At 40.0% G+C, this 25,909-nt stretch overlaps 1 protein-coding gene across 12 annotated transcripts in view; it reads left to right on the top strand.

Annotated features, from left to right (window-relative positions):
* Positions 1 to 21,714, top strand: part of Zbtb8a (zinc finger and BTB domain containing 8A) — a 50,186-nt gene extending 28,472 nt beyond the window's left edge. For 5 of the 12 annotated variants that reach the window (XM_010621541.2, XM_010621543.2, XM_033767512.1 and 2 more), the window contains 4 exons: positions 2,866 to 3,683; positions 7,244 to 7,413; positions 13,556 to 13,884; positions 16,835 to 17,596. In XM_010621541.2, coding sequence (XP_010619843.1) covers positions 2,867 to 3,683; positions 7,244 to 7,413; positions 13,556 to 13,884; positions 16,835 to 17,039 — 1,521 coding nt within the window. In that variant the 5' untranslated portion in view covers position 2,866 and the 3' untranslated portion in view covers positions 17,040 to 17,596. Of the gene's footprint in view, positions 1 to 2,865; positions 3,684 to 7,243; positions 7,414 to 13,555; positions 13,885 to 16,834; positions 17,597 to 17,777; positions 18,929 to 21,676 lie in introns of those variants that run through there. The other 7 variants (XR_779673.2, XR_779674.3, XR_002025256.2 and 4 more) reach the window with 7 other exon arrangements.
* Positions 21,715 to 25,909: the final 4,195 nt, after the last annotated feature.

The raw sequence follows: 25,909 nt of genomic DNA, 5'->3' as shown, positions 1-25,909 counted from the left end.
TAAATCCCTGGCCCCTTACTGTAACTCATTTGGAAATAGGGTCATTGCAGGTACAATTAAGGTGAGGTTAAAAAAAAAAAAAAGATGGTGTCATACTGGGGTCATTGGGCCCTTAATCCAGAATGACCCGTGTCTTTATACGAAGATGGTGTGGTGATAGGAAGGACGCTGTGTGAGACACCAAGGTGCACAGGGACAAGGTGGGCCATGTGAAGACAAAGGCAGACATTAGCTTACCCTGCCACCGACCAAAGAGGACTTGAGGCCACCAGTAGATAGACATAGCAAAAGATTTTTTCCTTACAGGTCTTGAGGGAACATGGCCCTGTTGACAACTTGATTTTTGTCTTGCTTCCAGCCTGTTAGTAAAATTCTGTTGTAAATTACTCAGCTAGTGGTACTTGGTTACAGCAGCTCTTAAAAACTAATATACAGACCAAGGCTAAAAAATAATAAATGTAGTGCATTTTTCCATTTTTCATTTCTATGATGAAATACCTGGGGCTCATGACTTTATAAAGAAAAGAGGATTATTTAGCTCAAAGTTGTAGAAGTTCAAGTGCATGGCACCAGCTCTGGCAAGCCTCCCCCCTCCCCCGTGTCACCTCATGGCAGTGGCGTCATGGCAGGAGTGTATGTGAGAGCAGGATGCATGGTGAGGCAGAAAGCCAGCGAGCAATTTGGAAGTCAGGCTGGCTGTGTTATAGCATTCTTGTGAGAAGTAACCAAATTCTCAAAAGAACTACTTTACATCAATTCTTTCCAAAGGCAGGGCCCCTAATATAACCTCCCATCAGACCCCACCCTTTAAAGTCCCACCTCTTAACATTGCCAAAGTAGGGACCAACTTCCCATCATACGAACCTTTGTCAGACATGTTCAGGACCACATCCAAACCACAGCATGCAGAATAAGCATTTAATAAGGTTTAACACTTATTTATGATAAAAATTAACAAACTGAAACAAAAGGGTGCCAAATTCCTATACTAAATACCTCCCCTTCCTCCTCCTCTTCCTTCTCCTTCTCCTTCGCTTCCTCTTTTTTCTTCTCTTTTTTTTGCAGGGAGGGGCTGGGAATTGAAGCTAGGGCCCTTGCACTGAGCTACATCCCCAGCATTGTTTTTATTATTCTGAGACAGGGTCTCGCCAAGTTATCTAGGCTGAGCTCAAACTGCAGTTCTCTTGCCTCAGCTTCCCAGGGTGCTGGAATTACTGGCACATACTACATGTTCTTTTTTTTTTTTTTAAGACATGTCTCTCTACATAGTCTAGGTTGGGCTTGAACTCATTTTGTAACCTAGGCTGGCCACAGCCTCCGGAGTACTAGGATTGCAGGCGTGTGCCACTGGCATGGCACTAAACATCTTTAATGGTGAAATTTAAGCAGTATTTCCATTCAGTCAGTGATGTCTGTTGTTCCGTAGTTTATGGATACAACCAGCCCAAGTTAATAGGGGAAATATAAAAGTGAAAATAAATAGACACAGTGACACACATCTTTTCCAGAATTTTGGGAGTATGAGGCCAGAGAATTTCAAGTTCAAGCCCAACCTGAGCAATTTAGGGACTTACTAAGATCTTGTCTTTAAAAAAAAATTAAAGGGCTGGGGATATAGCTCCGTGCAAAGGAGTCATAAACTCTAAGATGGTTTTTAAACCTGTGGGACTGAATGGGATCCCTAGAGATCTTCTCTACACATAGTAGTCCTTAGAGATACTGAGCTAGTTGTGGTGCCATATGACTGTAATTCTGTTATTTGGGAGGCTGAGGCAGAAGGATTACCACAAATTCGAGGCAGGCCTGGGCCTGCCTTTAGTGAGTTAAAAGCCATCCTGAACCACTTAGTGAGATCCTGTCTCAAAAAAAAAAAAAAAAAAAAGAAAAAAGAAAGAAACTCTCTGAGGCATTCCAACACTTAGAGATTAGGAACCAGCAAAGGAGAGTGAGAAGGAATAGCAATCCTGCCAATGAGGAAAATGTATTAGGATGGAGAGAGTGATTAACTGTCTTGGTAAATGAGGACAAAGAAATAACCATTGGATTGACAACAACATGTACTTTATTAATGACCTTAAAAGAATGGTTTTGATGGATGGGGTTGAAAATCTGATAGGAATGAGTTTAAGAGAACAAGAGGAAAAGTGAAGACAGGAGATACAAATATCAAAACAAAGCTCTTTCCTTGAGCAAGATGGTTACCCAGAAGGAGCAGACCACTGGGGTCCCTATTAATTGCCCCCTTCAGGCTTCTTAGGGTTTCTCCACTGTCCTCTTTTGAAAATGATATTTGCTTTTGTCAAATCTGTCTCACAAATATGTCTTAACGAAACTTATTATTCTGTCATGTCAAAATTAAAAAGTGGATTTGTTTTGGTTAAAGAAAACAAAGCTTTCAGTGAACTTTATGTATGGGAGAGAGAAACAGAAGTAGTAGCCAGAGGTAGATGTGAGATTAAGAGATTTTTGTTTGCTTGTTTGTTAATATGTAGGAGATGCTACATATTATGTTCACACAATATTGGAAATGATCTACTTATATAAAAGGAATGATTTTGACGTCACTGACTCAGGACTTATTTCCTGCCTGGCTTGGGTTCTGAGATCATGTCTGCTTAGACTAGCATATAAAAGAAGGCTCAATAAAGGTGACTGCCGCAGTAATTTTCTAAAATCCTAATAACTAATAATTAGTATTAAATGATGAATGAAACTTCTTATCTTCTGTGTCTTAACGACTGTATTCTCCAGAAGAAAAATGGTTTTGATGGGGGAAAAGGAGTCTTCTGATCATTATTTTCTTGACTTGTCCTGGAAAGGGATTGATATTTAGTTTTTGGTATCCACCTGTGTCTTTCCCTGCAGAATGGAGATCTCCTCACACCAGTCTCACCTGCTGGAACAGCTGAACGAGCAGCGCAGGCAAGATGTATTTTGTGATTGCAGTATTTTGGTTGAAGGAAAGGTCTTCAAAGCACATCGAAATGTATTATTTGCTAGTAGTGGCTACTTCAAAATGCTTCTTTCTCAGAATTCAAAGGAGACCAGTCAGCCAACCACAGCCACATTTCAGGCGTTCTCCCCTGACACTTTCACAGTTATCCTGGACTTTGTCTATTCCGGCAAACTGTCACTTACTGGGCAGAACGTCATTGAAGTGATGTCTGCCGCCAGCTTCCTTCAGATGACTGATGTCATTGGTGTATGTAAGACTTTTATTAAATCTTCCTTGGACATTAGTGAGAAAGAAAAAGATCGCTATTTCAGTCTCTCAGATAAAGAGGTCAATTCCAATGGTATAGAACGTTCCTCTCTTTATAGCAGCAGCTGGCAAGAAGAAAGCAGTTCTCCACATTCTCACCTCAGCCCAGACCGGGGAACAGGCGGAATAAGTGGAAAGTCATGGAGTGAGTGTAATTACCATCCAGCCTCCCAGAGGAATACTCAGCAACCTTTGGCCAAGCATGGAAAAGATTCCATTAAGAAAGCCAAACATTTGAGATTATCACAGCCTTCTGAAGTTACTCATTTTAAGTCAAGCAAACGAGAAGCACGAACATCCGATTCTTCCAGCCATATCTCCCAATCTGAAGAACAAACACAAATTGATGCTGAAATGGACTCTGGTCCTGTAGGCTATCAGTATGGTCAAGGATCTGATGTCACATCCAGGAGTTTCCCAGGTACCCAAAAAGACCACAAGTATCCTCAACCCAGTTCCACACTCCTATAGAAATCAGTCCTATCTCAACATGCCCTTAATTTTAGGTGTTAATGGGAAGTTGAACTGAGTGATTTTTTAAAAGCCATACTTTTATAGTGAGATTTACTTCATAAGACATGAGTTTAGGGCCTGGGATTTAGCTTAGTGATGCCGCTGGCTGCCTCTCCAAGTTCAATCCTCAGCAATTCCCCCAAATAATAATAATGAGGTCAAAATTCATGAGTTTCCAATTCTGTTTCTGTATTTGAATTACTGTTAAATTTGGTTTGTTTGTTTTGTTTTATTTTTATGGTATAGGGAATTAAACCCAGAATCTTTGCACTGAGCTACTGTCCCAGCCCTTTTTTATTTTTTATTTTTGAGACAAATCTCAGTAAGTCCCTCAATTGCCCAGGCTGAGCTTGAACTTGCCACCCTTCTGCCTCTGCCTCTCAAAGTGCTGAAATTACAGACATGTGCTACCATACACAACTCTGTTAAATGTTTAAAGTTTTTTCTAAGTGGTTCAATCTCTAAGATAGATATATTCTCACTTTAAATAGTTGTTTCCTGTATTTCACTCAGTAGGAATATTAACAAAAGTACATTTCCCCCTGTAGTGCTAGGATGAACTTAAGGCTTTCTGTTTGCCATGTTAATTTTTTGTTTAAATTTATTTAAAATTTAATTTTGTTGTGATACTGGGAGATTGAACCCTGAGTTACATCCCTACCCTTTTTTATGCTTTTTATTTCAGGAAAGGGTCTTACTAAGTTGCCCAGGTGGGACAAACCTGTAATTCTAGCACTTGGGAGGACAGCCAAAGAAAAATTTAAATATACAAAAGTATATGGACTGAATATATGCTCTTTTTCATTGTATTTTTTAATAATATAGTATAATGAGTACTTATATTACTTACATAGCATTCATATTGTATTAAGTATTATAAATAATCTAGAGGGGATTTAGAGTATACAGGAAGTTATGCAAGTACTACACCATTTTATATAAGAACCTTGAGCATTCAGGATTTGAATATCTGGTTTGGGGAGTGAGGTTTGCCTTGGAACCAGTCCCCTCTCATATTGAGGTATGACTGTAACCTCCATATGCTCATTATCCAGTCTCAGCAACTTTCAGCTCAGCCAGTCTTGTTTCTTTGCTTTTTTTTTTTTTTTTTTTTTTTTTTTTTTTTTTTGGTACCGGGGATCAAACTCGGGTTCTTGCCCTTGCAAGGCAGATGCCAAAACCACTGAGCTAAATCCCTGGCCCTCAGCCAGTCTTGTTTCATCTTCACTCCTACTCATCACCCCTCCCTTCATTAATTTTAAGCCTATCTCAAACGTCATGCTTTCATTAGTAAATAATTCAGAATGTATCCCTAAAATATAGGCTAAAAAAATACTACAATGCCCTTACCATACCAACACAAATTGAACAATAATTCCTTAATATTCTAAGTAGACTGTAGGGATTCATATTTCCCTGATTATCATATAAAGTGTGTGTGCGTGTGTGTGTTTTGAACCCTCTCCCACATGCTAAGCAAGCACTCTACCACCAAGTTATCTCACCAGCTTTTTTCCTTGACCTTGAGGTCATCTTGCCTCAGATGCCCAGGTAGCTGTTACAGACATGTGCCACCATTCCCAACTTACCAGGGATCCAACTCAGGACCTTGAGCTTTTGAGGCAGGCAGTGGCACCACTGAGCTAAATCCCTGGTCCCAAACTTTTTTTTTAATTGTTTTATAGAGTAGTGGGCATCTAACATAACACTAGCCCAACATAATTGAAAATAACAAAATCTAATTTGATTTTTACTAATCATATTTTTTCTGCCGCATACTGATTTGAAAATATGTAAAGTTGTATCACATTACACAGTTTACTGAAAGTCCTGCTAGGCTGTAAGTATTGACCAAAGCATATAAAAATAACATCAAAAAGTGGAAATCTTTGTTTCATTTTAGATTGGTGGTGGGGGGGTGTTACTAGGGATTGAATTCAGGGTCTTGTGGATGCTAAGTCCTCTGATACTGAGCCACATCCCAGTCCTATTACATTTTAAAACAGCAAAAAAGTTATCTTCATTCTAGCTCCGTGGTCTTATGATTTGAGGTTATTTAAGGATTTTGGAGGGGGTCTGGGGATCAAAATTAGGACCTTGTGCTTACAAGGCAGGCAGCAGAACCACTGAGCTAAATCCCTCGCTAGATTATTTAAATATAACTTTAATAATGAACAGTTGAATTTAACAGCTGTTAAATTGACAAAGTTTGCCTCTGATCACAACCAACTTAGCCATGTAACAACTGTTTGCATTTTAAAACAAAATATGAAATATCCTTGAAAATTTAACCTTAACAAAAATGTTACAAGTATATGAAAGACAAAGGCAAGTAGATAAAAACATACAATAAAACAAGTAGCTTAAAAGGTTGAATATTGGGCCTGGGATTTAGCTCAGTGTTGCCGCCACCTGCCTCAAAAATGGAAGGATCCATCCCTGATACAAAAAAAAAAAGGTTGAATATTAAGTGTGCTTTTACGATGGGCATGGTGGCACACACCTATAATCCAAGCACTGGGGAGGCTGAGGCAGAAGGATCACTGTGAGTTGGAGACCAGCCTGGGCTGCATAGTGAGTTCCAGGTCAGTCTCAACTACATAGTGAGACCCTGTCTCAAAAAACCAAAAAAAAAAAAAAAAAAAAAAAAAAGTGTGCTTTTACTTTTACTTTTGGATTGTGTCTAGAGTGCTCAAATTTATCACACTTGAAATCTAAAACTCTGCTATATTAAATAAAAAGTATAGCCAGGTGTGGTGGTGCCTGTCTATAATGCCAGCACTCAGGAGGCTGAGGCATGAGGATTACCATGAGTTTGAGGCCAGCCTGAACTACATAGTGATACCTTGACTCAAAAAAAGAGGTGAGCATAAGATGGGTGTGGTGGCACATGCCTGTAATTTTAGTGTTTTAAGATTTTGAAGCAGAAGAATGACAATCAAGTCCAGCCTGGGCAATTTATCAACTTAGTAATGATCTTGTCTCAAAACATTTAAAAAGGGGGCTAGGGATTTAGCTCAGTGGTTCCGCAGCCTGCCTTGCAAGCACAAGGACCCGAGTTCCACCCCTGGTACAAAAAATAATAATAATAATAAAATAAAATAAAATAAAAAGGGCTAGGGTTGTAGTTCAATGGTGGAGTGTTTCTTGGTTCAGTCCCCAGGTACTGCACCAAAAGGTGGGGGCAGGTTGGCTCTGGAGATACATCTCAGTTCAAAGGCCCTAGGCTCAGTCTGCAGTGTGTGGGATAGGGTGGCAGTCTGCATTTACTCAGACGTTATAAATATGTCAAATACTGAAGTTATCGTTCTGTACCTAGGGTGACACTAACAATGTAGTCCTAAAAGAATTTCTTTGTCTTTTTCTTTACCTTTCTAAGATTAGGCTCACCAGCTCCTTTTGGATTCTCGGTGCTAACAATTGCTATTATGATCTGTCCAGTGATTTAATCACGCTGTCTTGTGACAGATGATCTTCCCAGGATGCAGTTCAAGTGCCCATACTGCACACATGTGGTGAAGCGGAAGGCTGACCTCAAGCGCCACCTGCGCTGCCATACGGGAGAAAGGCCCTATCCGTGTCAAGCTTGTGGGAAAAGGTTCAGCAGGCTCGACCATCTAAGCAGCCATTTCCGAACAGTATGTGTTTGATTTTTCATCATTTTACTTCTTGAGGAATATGTGTGTTTTTCTGTTTTAGGATAATCAAATTTACAGAGAGAAATCTTATCACACAACTCTCCCATTAAATAGTCTTCATGTTTAATGGTTTTACTTTGCACATATGCATAATTTAATATATACCTATAGAGAGATCAATTTTGGTTCTCCTTTGAAATCTTGAAGTAGGAGATAATTCTTTGGAGCTAAATAGTTTTATATTTCCATTTAATTCCATCAAGTCTAATTTTTGTGTCTGTGTATGTGGCACTGTGGATTAAACAACAGGGGTCATGTGCACTAAGCAAGCATACTACCACTGAACTATGTCCCAGCTTTTTCACATTTTTAAATTTGAGGACAGGGTCTCACTATGTTGCCCAGGCTGGCCTAAACTTGAAAACCTTCTGTCTCAGCCTCCGATTATAGGTGTACCACCACCCCTAGCCTCAAATCCAAAATGTTTTTATACACTGATCTGTTTCATGCCAAAATTAATGCAAATTATATAAATGTCTTAAGTATCTAGGTTGGAATCCCCATTCTATTTTATTTATTTTTATTTTTTTGGTACCGGGGATGGAACTCGAGTCCTTGCACTGGCGAGGCAGGCGGTGGAACCACTGAGCTAATCCCCGGCTCTGGAATCCCCATTTTTGATACTCAGCACCTGCTAGTAATTGCTGGCTGAATCTGGTCGGATAGGATCTCAGTGTCGCCGCTCCTCTCTGACCTCTTCCCACTACATTCCCTTTCTAGTCTCTCCACGTTCTCTCTCAGCTCCTCAGCAAACCAGCAAGGGGAGCAGTAGAGTTGCGCCCAGTCTCCCAGTCCAAGATTGACTGTCAGCAGAGTAATTTCAGGGAATTTACTGTTTGATTCCCTGTTGGTTTAATAAGATAGTAACAGGGGAATTGATCTGCTGTTCATCTTGCAGCAAAATTTTTTTCTAAAATCTGTGTTCTGTTATCTATATTTCATGTATGCTAGGCAAGCTCTCTACCACTTTTAAGAGTTCTTTTTAATTTACAGGACAGTGTGTCACTTAAGGTGATATCTTCATACATTGCTTTCTACTTATTTATTCAACAAATATACATTGAGTACCTTCCATGTGGCAGTTTCTTTTCTAAGGGTTAGGTACAACAGTGAGAAAAATCAGAGGTATCTTTGCTTTCATTAATTTCGTACAGCTATATATATATTTTCCAATACCAGGAATTAAACTTAGGGCCTTGTGCTTGCTAGGCAGGTGCAGTACCACTGAGCTAAATCCTGGGCCCCTGATAAAGCTATATTTTTAAAAATTAAAAATAACCTTTTATAGGGCTGGGGATTTTGCTCAGTAGTTCTGCTGCCTGCCTCGCAAGCGCAAGGTCCTGAATTTAATCCCCCATACCAAAAAAAATCCTCAAAACAAAAACAACCTTTTATATGTCTAATAAACATATTTTCTCAAAAAGATAAAAACAACCTTTTATCATTTCAAAAGCAATAAATATGTATGATGAAAAAAAAATAGCCAGGCATGGTTGTACACATCTATGATCCTGACACTCAAGAGTTTAGCGGGCGTGGTGGCGCACGCTTGTGGTCTCAGGAGGCTGAGGCGGGAGGATCACTGCGAGTTCAAGACCAGCCTTGGCTACACAGTGAGTTCCAGGGCAGTCTCAACTACATAGTGAGACCCTGTGTCAAAAAAAAAAGTTTGAGGCAAGAGAATCATGAGTTCAAGTCCAGCCTGGGCTACATAGCAAGTTCATCTAACCTAGACTACCTGTGTAGCAAGACCCTGTCTCAGAGCAAACAAAATTAAATAAAGCTAGACACAGTCGCACAACCTTCTAACCCTAGCACTCAGAAGACTTAGGCAGGAGGATATAACTGTGAGTTCACAGCCAGCTTGGGCTACATTCATAGTGAATTCAAGGTCATCCTGAACTACACAGTGAGACCCTGTCTTTAATAATAATAATAGCACCAATGATAATAATATAAAAATAGCAGTAAAAATAAGAAGATAGTAACTACATTTTTTCTACTCAGACGTTACCATTCCTAATAACTCTATTATATATTCTCCAAAATTTCTTCATACATATATGCATATTTTTACCAAAATGAGATCATACTGTGTATGCTATTTTGTACAGTACTTTCTTTAATGAATAATTTCTACCTTTCCATCTTAATAAATTTTGTCCAACACCCAGTCTAATTTCAAATTTCCCTATTATCCCCTCCAAATACCTCTTATGGCTGACTTGTCTGGGTCAGAGTCCAATCCAAGATCGTGTATCATCTTACTAAGTCCCTTAAGTGTTTGTATTAATTTGTCTTTATATTGCTGGGGATCAAGCCCAGGACTCTGTGCATGCTGAGCATGCACTTTACCACTAAGTTACTCCTGTCCTGTCCCCCACTTTGTTGCTGTTGTTGTTTTGAGATAGGAGCTTGCAGTGTAGCCCAGGTTGGCCTCAAACTCAGTATCCTCCTGCTTTAGCCTCCCGAGTGCCAGGATAGCCTCCTGTTGAGCTTTTTTTTCGAACTCAGGCCCTTTTGCTTGCAAGGCAAGCAGTGGAACCACTGAGCCAAATTGCCAGCCCTGTTTTTCATATTTTTAATTTGGTGTGGTCTCCACACACACTTTTTCCTCACCCAAACACTGACTTGAAGATCCCAAAGAATCCTTTTACAAAATACCCTACTCCAGAGTTTGTCTGCTAGTGTACCTTTATTTTCCCTGCATTCTCTATAAACTATGAGTTTCATCTAAAGCCTTAATGTATTCAAGTTAAATACTTTTGACCAGAATACATCAAGGGCAAAATTGTATACTTCACATTGTGTCACACGAGGAGAGCTGTATTGGTTGACCCATCCTTATGATGTTAATCATCTGTCTTAGAGTGATGGCAGTGTGATTCCACCACTGTACATTGAATGGTGCTGCCTATAATTACAAACAAATCTGTAAGGCCAGGGATTTGCTCAGTGGCATTGCACCTGCCTCGCAGGTCCTTAGCACCAACTGATCATCTCTGCCAGAATTAATAATATTCCTTAGAGTTGTGGAATTATTTACTATTTTTTTCATTCTTTTTCTGTTATTGGGTAGAATCCTATAAAGCAGAACTTTTCTTGTTTACTTGGGGCTATTTGGTTACTTTGATATACAGGTCCTAAATGAGAAGCAAAATAAGTATGTATTTCTTGCTCTTTAATTACCAGTTTTCAAATTAAGAGTTGATTTTTTTTGGTTTGTTTGTTTGTCTTTGGGGTTTTTTTTGTTTTGTTTTGTTTTTTGTTTTTTGAGATACGGTCTCACTATGTAGTTTGGACTGACCTGGAACTCACTATGTAGCCTAGGCTGGTCTCAAACTCACAGCAATCCTCCTGCCTCTGCCTCCCCAGTGCTGGGATTACAGGCGTGCGCCACTGCGCCCGGCAGTAAGAGTTGATTTTTGTTTGTTTGTTTGTTCGGTACCAGGATTGAACTCGGGACCTTGCCTTGCAAAGCAGGCGGCAGAACCACTTAGCTAAATCCCTAGCCCAAGAGTTGATTTTAATAGCAGCCTCATGTGATACAACTGAGCTCTTTCTGGCTTTTTTGTTTTAAATATAGTGTCAGAAATTTTCATCCATTTATTGTGTTTGGATCCATAACTTTTTCCCCCCCTGTTCTTGAGGATTGAACTTAGGGCTTTTACCCTGAGCTGTTCCCGCAGCCCATTTTCTTTTATTTCTTATTTTGAGATAGGATCTCACTAAGTCACCAAGTTGCCCAGGCTGAGTTCAGACTTTTTCCTCCTGACTCACCCTCCCAAGTGGCAAGGAATAAAGATGTGTCCCACTATACTACTCATCTGTTTTTTTCTTGTTACTCTTTTATTTATTCTTTTCTTTTTTAATGGTGCTGGTGATTGAACCCAGTGCCATTCACAAGCTACACAAGCACTTCTACTAAGCTACATCTCCAGCCCTTTTTATTTTGACACAAGGTCTTGGTAAATTTCCCAGATTGGCCTCAAACTTGTGATCCTCCTGCCGCAGCCTCCTGAGTAGCTGTCATTAACCAATTTATTTATTTATTTATTTTTTATTTTTTGGTACCGGGGCTTGAACTCGGGTCCTTGCGCTTGCAAGGCAGGCCACCAAATGGCTGAGCTAAATCCCCAGCCCTAACCAATTTATTTTGAAAGTGTCTTTGTCCTCTGGCCCCAGAAGAGGCCTGGGTTAATTTTCCACAAAACTAGAATCAGCCAGTTCTCAACAACCTTGATTCCTTTTAATGGCAATGAAATTAAGAGACCAAATTTGAACAGTAATTGTTATAGAGGTATTATTTCTTCTACACTATTTCAGTGGACAGAGCTAGAAAATATATATATTCATATAAATATATATTTAAAATAAGTTCATGTTTATATTTTTCAATTTTAACATAATGTTTCACTTAATTTCTTTGAGTTGATAATTAGTATTGGAGGGATGGACACAAGTCTCTGTTAAAACTTTGTAACAAACAGTATGTACTATATGTGACATTCAAAATGTCTCAAGAGAGCCGGGTGTGGTGGCGCATGCCTGTAATCCCAGCACTTGGGAGGCTGAGGCAGGAGGATTGCTGCGAGTTCGAGACCAGCCTGGGCTACACAGTGAGTTCCAGGGCAGTGTGAACTAGATAGTAAGACCCTGTCTCAAAGAAACAAAAAAACAAACAACGACAAAAATGTTTCAAGAGAAATAAGAATTAATTCAAACTATATTCACTGATTAATATATCAACAGTTAAGCAGAAGATAATAACTGTTCTAAATAATGTTCCATACATTTTCTTAGATATTTTACCAGGGTCTCTTAGTTTTCTGAGATATTTTTGCTGTGTTTGGTGACCTACTTCCATACTGGCCTGGCTTTATCTAAATGAATATTCCATAAACACTAATCAACAGTATATAATTATCATAATTTTTAGATTAGAACCCATAATCTGCCACTCTAACAGCTATTGAATGAAGTTTTTATTACTAACTGTGATGATATATATTTAATCATTTATCCATTACAACTTTTTAACCAAAGAATTCATATCTATTAACTTATTTGATCCTTACATCAACCCTGTGGATAGTATCCACCCCTGTGGATAGGTATGAGAGAGGAGGCAGGGAGAGGAGTAGGCTAATGTGTGAAAGAACCACTCTACAGCTTGTTATTACCGGTGTCCGTTGGGACAGTCACGTTCCCACCTGTCTAGGTGGTGCCCCGCCATACCAGTTAAATGTTTTGGCTGTCAAGTTAAAAGCATGGTTATAGTGTTAAAAATTACTTGCTCCAAGATATGTGGTAGTAAATGGCACAGATAATAAGTGGCAAAACCAGAACTAGAACTCAAGCCTTTGCATTTCCAGTGTGGTCCTCCTAGCATATCTTTCATTAATTAAAATAAAAATTAAGGGCCAGGGATTTAGCTCAGTGGTTCAGTGGCCTGCCTTGCAAGCGCAAGGACCCGAGTTCAATCCCTGGTACCAAAAAAAAAAAAAAAAAAAAAAACTTATAGGGGCCAGGAATTTAGCTCATTGGTTCCACCGCCTGCCTTACAAGCACAAGGTTCCGAGTTCGATCCCCAGTACCAAAAAAAAAACAAAAAACAAAACAAAACTTATATGAAACAAAAGTTTTTTTCTCCCTGAGTAAAACTGTGCAAAGCCTTTAGAATAGTATATGACACCTAGTCAGTGTGTGTAGTTATTATTATTCTGGGAAAGTGTCCCTTTGTTACCTCAACTATTAATGTATTACTGAGGACCGGGGATTTAGCTCAGTGGTGCTGCTGCCTTCAAGTGCAAGGTCCTGAGTTTGATTGCCGGTACCAAAACAAAACAAAATAATAAAGCATTACTGTTTAAATTATAGCCATTATTTACAGAAAGGTAGTGTTTAATATTTCTGTGACACCAATTTATCACCAGAACCTATGATCTTTTCTAATAATTAGATATTAATTTGAGTTTAATGCTTGGCTTTGAATATCTTAAGTTTATGAACTGGTACCTAGATATCAAACTGTCATCCTTTTGAAAAATTATTTTTTACCACTATTTAAATCTCTACACAGATTCACCAGGCATGCAAACTAATCTGCAGAAAATGCAAACGCCACGTGACTGACTTAACAGGGCAAGTTGTACAGGAAGGAACCAGGCGCTACAGACTGTGTAATGAGTGCCTTGCTGAAGTTGGCATAGACAGCCTTCCCATTGATTTGGAATCTGAGCAGCATCTCATGTCCCCATCAGATGGAGATAAGGATTCTCGGTGGCACTTGAGTGAAGATGAGAATAGATCCTATGTGGAGATTGTAGAGGATGGGTCTGCCGATCTGGTCATACAACAGGTTGACGATAGTGAAGAAGAAGAAGAAAAGGAAATAAAGCCCAACATTAGGTAGCTGTAATGTGGACCGATGATACTGGCATGTGTGCAGTTTATATTGACTTCCTGTATCTCTCTTTCCACGGTCAAAGTTTGGTTAACAAATTTGTCCTACTGACTTAAAAAGATGACCTGTTGTAACTTGCATGCTTTCTGAACAGGCCATTGCATTCATTCTGAACTTTGTTGCCCTAAAATATGTTGCTGCACTGGAAAGAAAGACATAACTTGTGTTGGCATGATGGATGAACAGTTATCCTCTTACTTTCCTACAGAGACACCTTTTTTCTTTTAATATCAGAAGATTTACTTAGCAGCCTTTTTTCAAAGAAAATATTTTAAATTTATCACACTCAAACTTTATGTAAGATAATTTTAAGGTGTTTTAAAACTACATATGCTCTCAATATTGAATTTCACAGGGAACCAAGTAAGAACACGTTTAAGGGCCTGGCAACCCACTTACCTGAAATAATAGGTCTTTCTATTAATTTCAGATCTGAAACAACCTATTGTTATTCTCATATCCTAAACAGTTTGGAGTTATGACTGAAGACTAATCTAAAATACTGGAAATTGTTCCCATTTAAAATTTTTGTTGGGGCCAGGGATTTGGCTCACTGGTTCTGCCGCCTGCCTCACAAACACAAGGTCCTGAGTTCGATCCCTGGTACCAAAAAAAAATTTTTTTTTGTCAAGCCAGGTGTGGTGGCACACGCCGCTAATCCCATCATCTGGGAGGCTGAGGCAGGAGAACTGCTGCAAATTGAGGCCATCCTGAGCTACATAATGAGTTCAAAGGACACTCTGAACTAGTGAGACCCTATGAAAGAAAGAAAGAAAAGGAAAGAAGGAAGGAAAGAAATGACTTTTTTTTTTTTTAGACAAGGTCTCACTATGTAGTTAAAGTTAGCCTTAAACTCAGAATGTAGCCCAGGCTGGCCCTGAACTCAGTGATCCTACTGCCTCAGCCTCCAGAATGCTAGGATTAAAGGTGTATTCCACCATGCCCAGCAAAAATATTGTTATGTAATCAGTATTGTTAAAAAAACAAGACAAAACAAAATTTAAAGGCTGACCACAGAGTACAGAGTATATACAGGCTTTTTTTCTGGTTGGTATCAGATATCAAGTCCAAGAATACTCTACTCTTAAGCTACATCCCCAGCCCATTTTTATTTTTTATTTTGAGACAGTCTCTCGCTAACTTGTTAAATTGACAGGCTGGACTTGAATTTGTGATCCTCCTGCCTCAGCCTCCCAGTGTGCTGGGATGTAGGTGTGTAACACCATGCATGCCTGAGGCATCATTTTTTAAAACAGGAAACATACTGTACTACCTAAAAGTTAAGGTAGTAAGTATATAAAGAAGACCTGTCAATAAACTTTTCTCCTTTCAAATGCAAAATTTAAATTCCTCCCATGTAAGAATTATGAAATATTAAAAAACTATAGCTAAGTTGAAGAATTATTTTAGTTCCAAAGATAAAAATCTAATATCAGAAGAACTGAACTTCATAAAGATCTCTACAAGTTATCACAATGAAGCTTGATATAATTTAATTGTGCTATAGAGAAGTTCCATGTATTATATTGTATTTTTTAAAGCCCATAAAATACCTTGATGATATTGAGTTTTGTTTGTTTTTTGAGACAGGGTCTCACTATGCAGTTCAAACTGGCTTTGAACTCACTATGTAGCTTAGGCTGGCCTCAAGCAATCCTCCTGCCTCTGTCTCCTGAGTGCTGGGATTATAGGCGTGTGCCACCCAAGCTCAGTTTTGATGATATTTTTTGTTATTGTGTTCTCCTTTTTTTGTTTTGTTCTGTTCTGTTCTGTTTAGTACTGCAGATCCAACCCAGGGGCACTCTACCACTGAACTGTATCCTCAGCTTTTTGTTTGTTTGTTTGTTTATTTTGCAGTACTAGAAATTGAACCTAGACCTTCACACAAAGCTACATCCCCAGCTCTTCTTATTTTGAGACAGGGCCTCCTTGTATCATTAAATTGCCCAGGGTGGGCTTGAATTTATGATCCTTCCCAGAGTGCTGGGACTACAGTCATGCTTCACCATTCCCAGAGACAGGGTCTTGTTAAAGTGTCCAGGCTGGTTTCAAACTTTGCTTCTCTCTCTCTTTCTCTCTCTCTCTCTCTCTCTCTCTCTCTCTCTCTCCTTTTTCGGGGGGGGACGGGTACCGGGGATTGAACTCGGGAACTTGCACTTGGAAAGCAGGCTGCAGAACCACTGAGCTAAATCCCCGGCCCCTCCACCTCTTATTTTTATAATGAATGATTGTCTTTGATAACTGTTTATAGGGCAAGGGATTTAACTTAGTGGGTCCATCACCTGCCTCACAAGCGCAAGGACCCAAGTTCGGTCCCCAGTACCAAAATAATAATAATAATAGATAACAGTTTGTGGCTTACAATGCTTAATTTCTTTACAAAAATGTTATCAGTAGATGATTAACTACTTTGTTTTGATCCTTCCTTCTGGGGCTTTTCAGGGTTCTCCTAATGGCAAATTTCTAGTTATTTCAAGACTGGTTAGTGTGCATTGAATTCATTATTCTCACAACACGACTGTTCCTAAATCAGGATTCCTAACAATTAAGTTGCATCCTACTGAGGGAGGCACCACCTGCCATTCTCTAGTCTTACCAGAGTAATACTAACAGCTTTCAAACTTATAACCTGAATTTTAATTGTTGGGGTCAAAAGGAAACATGGCTGATTTGAGCTTTATTCATAGAAATGAATTAGTGCTTGCATGTCTATATCCTAATGCACTTTAGTCTACGATCTAAATGTTATTTTATGCTATTATCTTCTGCATGCAAACTATACACATCAGCATGAACATCAGCAAAGTCCACTGAACATAGTGTCACTAGCACTTTCATTGCCTTTTCAGAAATGTCTCATAACTATTTCTTTCTCTCTCTTTTTTTTTTTTTCAGTACTGGGGAGCGAACTCAGGACCTTGTTCTTACAAGGCAGGTACAGTGCCACTGGGCTGAATCCCGGCCTTTCATAACTGTTTCTAGCAAGCAGCAAACTTGGATCCGGATCCCCACAAAACAGCTACCGAGTTTACCAGACAGAGCATGTGTTCTATCATTTCAGCATCCTAAAAAACACTTAAGACATGGTTGTAAGTTGTAAATAATGACTCCGTTTATCATAAAATATACTGGGCCAGGGATTTAGCTCAGTGGTTCCAACGCCTGCCTCACAAGTACAAGGACCTGGGTTCGATCCCCGGTACCAAAAAAAAAAAAAACCAAAAAAAAACCAACAAAAAGGGTATCATAACATATACACCTAAGACTTTACAGACCAGTTTTTTTCTAGGGTGAAACTATTGATTTCTGAGAAAGTTATTTTTTGACTTTTAAATGTGGAAAAATGTGGGTCAGGGAATAGCTCAGTGGTGCCACACTGCCTCACAAGCACAAGGTCCTGAGTTGAATTCCTGGTACCAAAAAAAATGTGGGAAAATACTACATAGTATAATTTGTTAAGATTTATTTATGCAAGGAATTTCTTTTAACATCAAGAATAATGGGAATTATTTAGAACAAAGTTTGCTTTTGCAGAGATACTGTTTGTCAGCTTCTGGATGCCCTTCTAATTTTATTGTCCTCCAGAATGTGGTTCAAGGGCCAGGGATTTAGCTCAGCGGTTCCACCGCCTGCTTCGCAAGCCCAAGATCCTGAGTTCGATCCCTGGTACAAAAAAAAAAAAAAAAAAAAAAGTCTGGTTGATGGCATGGAGTTTTGGAAAATAAAGTACTACTGCATTTATACCTAGTGTCTGGAAGAAGGAAAACAGCAGCAGTTCAGAGGATAGGCTTTTTTAACTCCAGATTTTTTTTTCAACTCTTCAAATAAATTGTTTCAGAGAAGCTCAGCAGCTGCGGGCTAAGCTCTAAATTGGAGCTCATCAGGTTAGAGACTCCATGAGCCTTTCCCCAGAAGTCTTCCAGCACTTGGAGCTCAACTTTGAAAACAGTGGAACCAGATAACTTCTTGAATTCCTCTGAGCATCACAGTTTCACTTCATTTCTCCTGTTATTCACTGTGTTTATAAGCAGGTAAATACATAGGGCTCTCTGTGAAGTAAATCACACCCTTAGCATGTGATCTTCCTTCTATAATAATTAAATCATGAGACTTAAGAGTAAAAGTTTTCATATTTTTGGTTTTATATTTTTGAGTAATACACTCAAAACAAACATAGTTATTGCTTATTATGTGACCATGTTACTGCTTATGGATTAAAAGAGTTTGGTGTTTCAATTTTTTAAGTCCTAGAATTAACAGTATGGAAAACACTCAAAACAGTACAGCATAAGATGTTTTTAACTGAAAGGGTGAAAATAACAAGTACAGAAAGATCAAACTGTATATTTTACATGGAAAGTCTTATGTTATATTAGAGTGTATCAGTATTACTACTTATTATTTATATGGCATTTAATATTTGCAAAGTATTTGATTATATCTTTCCGTACATATCTTTAAGTAGGACAGTTATCACACGTGAAAGGTGAAGAAATGGAGGCATGAAACAGTTAAACAACCTACATAAGATAGCTGGGGAAACAATGGCAAACAGAAGCTCAAGGACCAGATTTTCTGAATCCAGGATATCAGCTTAATTCACTGAGCTGTACTATGTATCACTCTATTTTATAAGATGCTTTTATACAACTAACCATCAATTGTTTTAAAGTTAATTGTTTAGTCATTGTATGTGGACAAATCCTATACAGAATAAATGTTATGTAAAGGATGTGACTTTAGTTATAGAGTGTTGATGGTAAAATTCAGGTTATTACAGAAATGGCAGCATTGGGCCAGCTGTTTTATATGTTGTGATGTATACTTAATAGCTTATAATACAGGAATATCTTTACTGTTCATGGACCAGAAAAATGAAATCCACAGGTGATCTATAAACATCATATTTAAATATCAGCTTCCCTATACAGATCTGTAATTTTTTTTTCTCTCACTGAGTTTATTGGTACTTTTTAAGTATACAGTACAGTTACATTCATCATCGGGATCTTGTACCTTTACATGACAGATCTTGGTTTTCATTTTTTCCCCATACCCCTGCCCTCCCTTCACCCCTTCAACCCTCCCCTATTTACAAAGACTTTGTTTCCATTTTTGCCTTTTCTCATATTTTTTCTTTTCCTTTATTTCCTTTCTCCTCCCTTCCCACTTCCCCTACTCCTTTCTTAGCCCCTTTCTTCCTATTTCACATTGTCACATTGTCAGTTATACAATTTGGATCTTATTTACACTTGTAGCTTTTCACACCAGAGAAACTATTCAGTATTTACACGTGTGTTTTATTTATTTCATTTAAGAATATGGCCTCAATATGTATCCATTTTCCTATGAATGACTCTAGTTTCTCATTCTTTATGGCTGAGTAGTGCTCCATTTTATAGAAAAACCACATCTTCTTTATCCAGTCTCCAACTGATGGGCAACCCACAGACCTATATTAATACCACAAAGTCAAATATTTTTAAATGTAATGTTAATAATAAAACATATATAGCGAGAGTAGTAAAGAGACTCATAAAGGCAGAATATTTTAAAACTAAATAGCATGCTGGACTCTTCAACTCCTTCCTTTCTATTCTTTCATGGCAGCAAAAACCACTGCACACACTCCCACCATTAAATAGGAAATAAAGGCCAGGGAAATGCCTTTTTACCTCTGGGTTTAATCATATCACTTGTAAACTCAATTATATTGACTACATTTTAGAAAGTACATTCAAGAGTTTGTTATACTTTGCCTCACTTTTAGAGATTTCTGAGTGTCCATTCTACTATATAGTTTCTTTTTTCCACTGGGGAAATCTTTTTCCCCCAGGGCTGGGGATCAAAGGAAAATTAATTCCTTAATGATATTACTTAAACTGCTCACTTCCTTACTAAAGAGTAATTTAGCCAGCCCTGATGTCACAAACCTATAATCCCAGCACTCTTGGGAGGCTGAGACAGGAGGATCACAAATTCAAGCCCAGCCTGGACAATTTAGTGACCAGTGAAACCCAATCTCAAAGTAAAAATTTAAAAAACAGGATGGAGATATTAGCTAGATATGAAGACCCTGGGCTCAGTCCCTGGTACAGCCAAAAACAAAACAGTAACTTATTTTTACTTAGCCTATAAAAGAAAGAAATAGAGAGCTGGGGATTTAGCTTAGTGGTTCCACTTGCCTGCCTTGCAAGTGCAAGGTCCCGAGTTTGATCCCTGCTATCCCCCCCAAAAAAAGAAAGAAAGAAAACGAAATAGAACACTTAGGCCTACAGCGGTTCTCAAGCTTAGCTGCCCATTAAAAATAGATGCTATACTCAAGTGAAATAAATCAGACGCATATGTTTAAATACCCCATAGTTTCTCTGGTGTGAGAGACTGAAAGTGGAAATAAGGCCTAAAATATATAATAGATATTGAGAAACTGGAAGAAAGTGTTCAAATGGGAAGAGGAACAAGGGAGGATGGAGGGAGAAAGGAAGGGACAAGAAAAAAATGGAAACAAAGCTGAACTATTTAGTAAGATTAACTGAAAACAATTAAGAGACTATGGGCATGGCTCAGGGTAGAATGCCTGCCTCAAGTGCCAAGGCTCTGGGTTCAATCTCTAGCAATGAAAAAAACGTGTATGCAAATCAGAATCTGACAGGCATAGCCTAGTCATCAGTTTTTTAAAGCTTCCCAGTGTTTCTTACATGCAATATAAAGTTTCCTTTAGTCCTCACCATACAAATGCTAGGGAGGGGCTTTAGAGCCATTTGATTTTCTGTCCACTGTGTCCGGACTGTATCATTAAGGACAAAAAAAATTTTTTTGAAAGAAGGTCTTGCTATGTAATCCTCCTACCTCAGCCTCCCAAATGCTGGAATTATAGGTGTGTGTCACCACACCTGGCTCATTAAGGGAAACTTTAAAAATACAGGTATTTGGGCTGGGAATGTAGGGTAGTGGTAGAGCTCTTGCTTAGCATGCATGAAGCTCTAGGTCCCATCCCCAGCACGGCACATAACGCTAACAAAGGGAGATTTCATTGCCACATTTTTATATCCTGGAGATTTTTTTTTTTTTTTTTTTTTGTACCGGGGATCAAACTTGGGACCTTGTCCTTGCAAAGCAGGTGGCAGAACCACTGAGCTAATTCCCCAGCCCCAGATCCTGGAGATTTTAATCCCACATTAAGAGCCTTTCACTTTAGTAAAATTCAGTGGTCACATAGTCAAACCAGACAAAATACTAGTCTTGTGAAATTCCAAGCCATTGTGTATGTTCTCTTACCTAAGGGTCTTTATTAAAGAGACGTACAATATCAACACTAAAACAGTAGGAAGCCCATTTTGGGGCTGGGAATGTAGCTCAGTGTAGAGCACTTGCCTAGTGAGGGTGAGAACCTGGGCTCATCCAAAACAAAAAAAAAAAAAAAAAAAAAAAAAGTTTTTTTTACTTTGGGATCTGTTTACATTTTATTTGGTTATGGATATTGCACTCAGGGAATTCATATAGTACTGTGCCTTATGCTAATAAAAACAATATTATGAATACATGACAAATATATGCTGAAATTTGCGTTAATATTTTAAAAGAAACCTTAAGTTCCATAAAACTGAATTAAATTATTTCAATTGAAATGTGATACTAGAGAAATAGGACATAAAGAGCACATATGAAATTGAAAATAAAAGCAGTTTTCTTCTATGCTTCAATCATCACCACAAAAATTAAAACAATTTCTTCCAGAGCCAGGCGTGGTGACACACATTTACTTACAATCCCAGCACTTACAAGGCGGAAGCAGAGGGACTGCTGTGAATTTGAGGTCAGCTGGGCTACAATGAGTTCGAGGCCACCTTGAACTATGAAGCAAGACCCTATATCAAACGTAAACAACATTCTTCCAAGAATGAACTGGCTGCCACTTTCTTGCATCATTTTTTTAAAAAGTGCTGAAATAAAACATAGATACTGTGCCATATAACTTGTGTACTGAATTGATTCCAGACTTTTCCTGTTGGGCGCGGCAACACATGCCTGTTACCCCACCACCAGGAGGGCTGGGGCTCGCAGAGTTCAAACAGCCTGGCTACGCAGTGAGACTCAAAAAAAAACGAAAACACTTCTTTCTTTATACAGAGGGAAAAAATCCACAGGCAACACACGGAAGACGCGTGTATATTACATCCGCACCAGACAATCCAGTATTTTGGGTCCATGTTTAAAAAGTGAAGGCTTGTCTGTCTGTCTGTCCCCCCAGCCCCCAGACCGGGGCAGATATAGGTAGGTATTCAGGTTCAGGCGAGGGATCAGCGCGTGGCTTTGTATTTTATTTCCGGGGATGTTTCCAGTGAGCGCGATAAAGCGGTAGGAACCTCTTTTCCTTTGCAGTCCTGTTAACCACCCCAACCATTGTCCTGGATGTCTCAGTACAGAAAAACTTTCAGAGCGGGGACCTACCAGCCCCGCTAAGACACCTTCGGGAAGGGGTGGAGACGGACTTCGGTAGCTGGAGCTTCTCGTGCCGGGAATTTCAGGACCACGCAAGGATCGCATATTTGAGATCGGCTGGGCAAGCGAGCGATTTAGCGAGACCTTGTCTCGATCAAAAGGGCTGCGATGTGGCCTGGTGCAAAGGCCTCAGATTCAGTCCCCAGTACCAAAAAGAACATCTGCGATGCATACTGCCGGCCTGGTAAAAAGCTCACAGGTACCCACGAGATTCCAACGCGTCCCCATTTGAAACGGAAAGGAGCGAGGGCTCCAGAAGCCAAGCTAAGACACAGGCGGTGCCTAACAGCCTCTACCAACTGGTTTGGCCCCGCGCCCGGAGAAGCTTCTGCTGCCAAGCGCTGGTGAGCGCCCTGTGCCACAGGCGCTGCCGGGCCTTGGGAGTCCGGAGACCACCGGGCGCCCCCGGCTCTGAGAACTTAGCCCGCTGGCCAACGAGAGCCGCAGGCACCCAGCAGCCAAGCCAATAGCAGCGGCCGGACGGTGCTAGGGCGGGGCCTGGGCTCTAGAGGCCTGGGAGCAACTCCCACTCGGGACAGACCTGCTTTCGAGCTTGGCCGAGGCACCTGGCAGACCAGACCGTCTTCTAGTTCACCCCCAGTGCCTGCCTTTACTCATCTTTTTTTCCTTCCTTCTTCACCTTCCGTTCTTTTGGAGGTCATAACTTTACAAGAACACTAAGCAGCCAATGTTTTAACCCAACAGCCCTGTAAAGTAGGTATTATTACAGGTGAAGAAACAGGTGTACAGTGGCCAGGATCTGAGAATTGGGAAGTTGAAAGAGGAAACTGGAAGCGGGGCGCAGTGGCTCACTACGATCCCTGCACTCGGGAAACTGAGGATCTCAGGTTCAAGCCCAATGTGGACAACACTGAGTTCCAGGCCAGCCTGAGATAGTCACACTCTTAAAAAAAAAAAAAAAAAAAATCGGGTGTGTGTGGCTCAATGGAAGGCCCTGCGTTTGTTTACTAGTACCGCAATAAGCAAAATCTGTACAAGCCAGGCACAGTGGCACACGCCTATAATCCTAGCACTTGGAGGCCAACACCACCCTGGGCATATACTGAGTTCAAGGGCAGCCTGGACTACATAGCAAGACCCTATCACAACACCAGTCTGGGCAAAATTCAAAGGTAAGAACTGAGTTCCCTGTTGTATACTCTGCTGTGGGTGACAGGAGGCAGGTTGTGCTGGGAGAGAAAACCCTGGAGAAGCCGAAGCCACAGGTACAATGATGAAGGTATGAAGCTGCCCAATAATTTGTCCATCTTTTTTCCATTTGTACCTAATTTATTGGTATTTTTAAAGTATACAGTACAGTTACATTCATCATTGGGATCTTGTACCTTGACATGACAGATCTTCTCATTTTTTCCCCTTACCCCTGCCCTCCCTTCAGTACCTCCACCCTTCCCTATTTACAAAGACTTCATTTCCATTTTTCCTTTTCTCATATTTTTTCCCTTATTACCTTTCTCCTACCCTTCCCACTTCCCCTACACCTTTAGCCCTTTTCTTCCGATTTCACATTATCAGTTATACAATTTGGATCTTATTTTTAGTTTTTTCACATCAGAGAAACTATCGGTCGGTATTTACACGTCTTATTTATTTCACTTGTGCATGGTCTCAATATGCATCCATTTTCCTATGGATGACTCTTGTCCAACTTTCCTATTGTGATTCACCTTTTAATTGGTTAACACTGTGAGCGAATCAGGAAGGGACACTCCAGGGAAGGGGTCCTCCCAGAATGTCAATGGAGTCGGCATAAAGGGAAACCCACAGCATTTATCTGCCCAGTAGTGGGCATTGAATCCAGGGCCTTTGAACTGAGCTACCGCCCCAGCCCTTTTTATTTATTTTTGAGATAGGATCTCACTAAATTACTAAGATTGCTCAGGCTGAGTTTGAACTGTTGATCCTCCTGCCTTGGCCTCCCGGAGTGCTAGTTACAGGCTTTCAACAGCAAAGCCAGCTTTATAGCTTTTGAATACAGATGCTCAACTAAAGGGGGAAGGCAAGATTAACAGGAAAAAGACTGCAACTAGAGAAGTAGGACAAGCTTGAGGAAGACAAAGGGGAGGGAAAAAGAGGAGTGATCTTGCTTGCCTTTCTTAATAAACCTAGATCCTTGCTATCATCTTAGTCTTGGAGAGAGGCTCTGGCTACCACAGCTATATCGAGACTGATCATGCCCTCCCTACCAAAACATTGGATTTTTAGAATTAAGGAGTGGAAAAAAGGAGGTTATGATGTTTACGTATGTTTGTCCTGATATCTCCTGCTAAGAGTTTACCTTTTGGCAGCTGCTGCTGTTAAAGAGCTTTATGTTTATACGTGTTTAACCTTTTAACAAACCCACAAGTGCTGTTGTCATAGCCACTTAGAACAAGGGAATTAAGGAACAGAAGGGCTAATCAACATGTCCAAAGAGCAGTTAGTAAGTGGCAGAACCAACACTTGAACTACAGTTCAAGGCTACAGTTTGCGTTATTAACTACTACTCTGCCCTAAATCTTCAAAGTAATATTAGCACAGGTGGTGTTTCCTATTTGGTGGGCTGGGCTGGGGATGCAGCTCAGTGGCGCTGCACCTGCCTGGCAAGTACAAGGTCTGGAGTTTGATCCCTGGTTCTGAAAAAAAAAAAAAAAATTGAAGCCTATTTGACGGGATGTTTTGTTTTTGCAGTGCTGGGGACTGAACCCAGGCCTCATGCATGCTAGGCAAGGGCTCTGCCATTGAGCTTCACCCCCAGTCAGCACAGTTATGTCAATGTGGTACTGGGATGCTGTGAATTCTTCCCAGGGGCTCCTTCCAGGCTCCTGTCCTGAACAAAGAAATGGACAGGAAACCAGGTAGCAAGGTTTTACATTTATAGCAGTGGACCCTTAAGTTACAATCAAATCAGCCTCACATATGAACAACTTGGGTTACGACCAGAATTTGTTTTTAACTTAGGGCCAAAGTCTTGAGTTACGACCCAAATGCTGGTCTTTCCTATGTGAAGTTGAGAAATCCTGAGCTGACGTCTCCCTAAGAACACTGAGATTTGCCTGGAAGAAAGTGTGACCTAAAGTGTTATAGCAGACTTTGAAGGCTGTGTAGAGGAGCCTGAGCTTTCAACTGACCCTGTGCTTGATGACACTGTCACTACAGCAGAGTCCATGGGCTGCAGGTAGACAGTGGTGATGTTGAGGAACTGTCTGCAGAGGAACTTTATTATTATTATTATTATTTTTTTTGTACCAGGGATTGAACTTGGGTCTTTGTGCTTGTGAGGCAGGCAGCAGAACCGCTCAACTCAATCCCCAGCCCAACTCCAGCAACTTTTGGCTGAGCAACAGAGAATGGCAGCTGGGGAGTTTTTAGAAGAGGAGGAAGAGGGCTGGGGATTTAGCTCATTGGTTCCGATGCCTTCCTCGCAAGGGCAAGGATCTGAGTTCAATCCCTGGTATCAAAAAAAAA

Source organism: Fukomys damarensis, unplaced genomic scaffold (genome assembly GCF_012274545.1).
Source record: "Fukomys damarensis isolate Sample0158 unplaced genomic scaffold, DMR_v1.0_HiC HiC_scaffold_23, whole genome shotgun sequence".
NCBI classification, from domain to species: Eukaryota; Metazoa; Chordata; class Mammalia; order Rodentia; family Bathyergidae; genus Fukomys; species Fukomys damarensis.
Note: the sequence above shows the minus strand (reverse complement) of the source record. Positions and strands in the feature narration are given on the sequence as shown.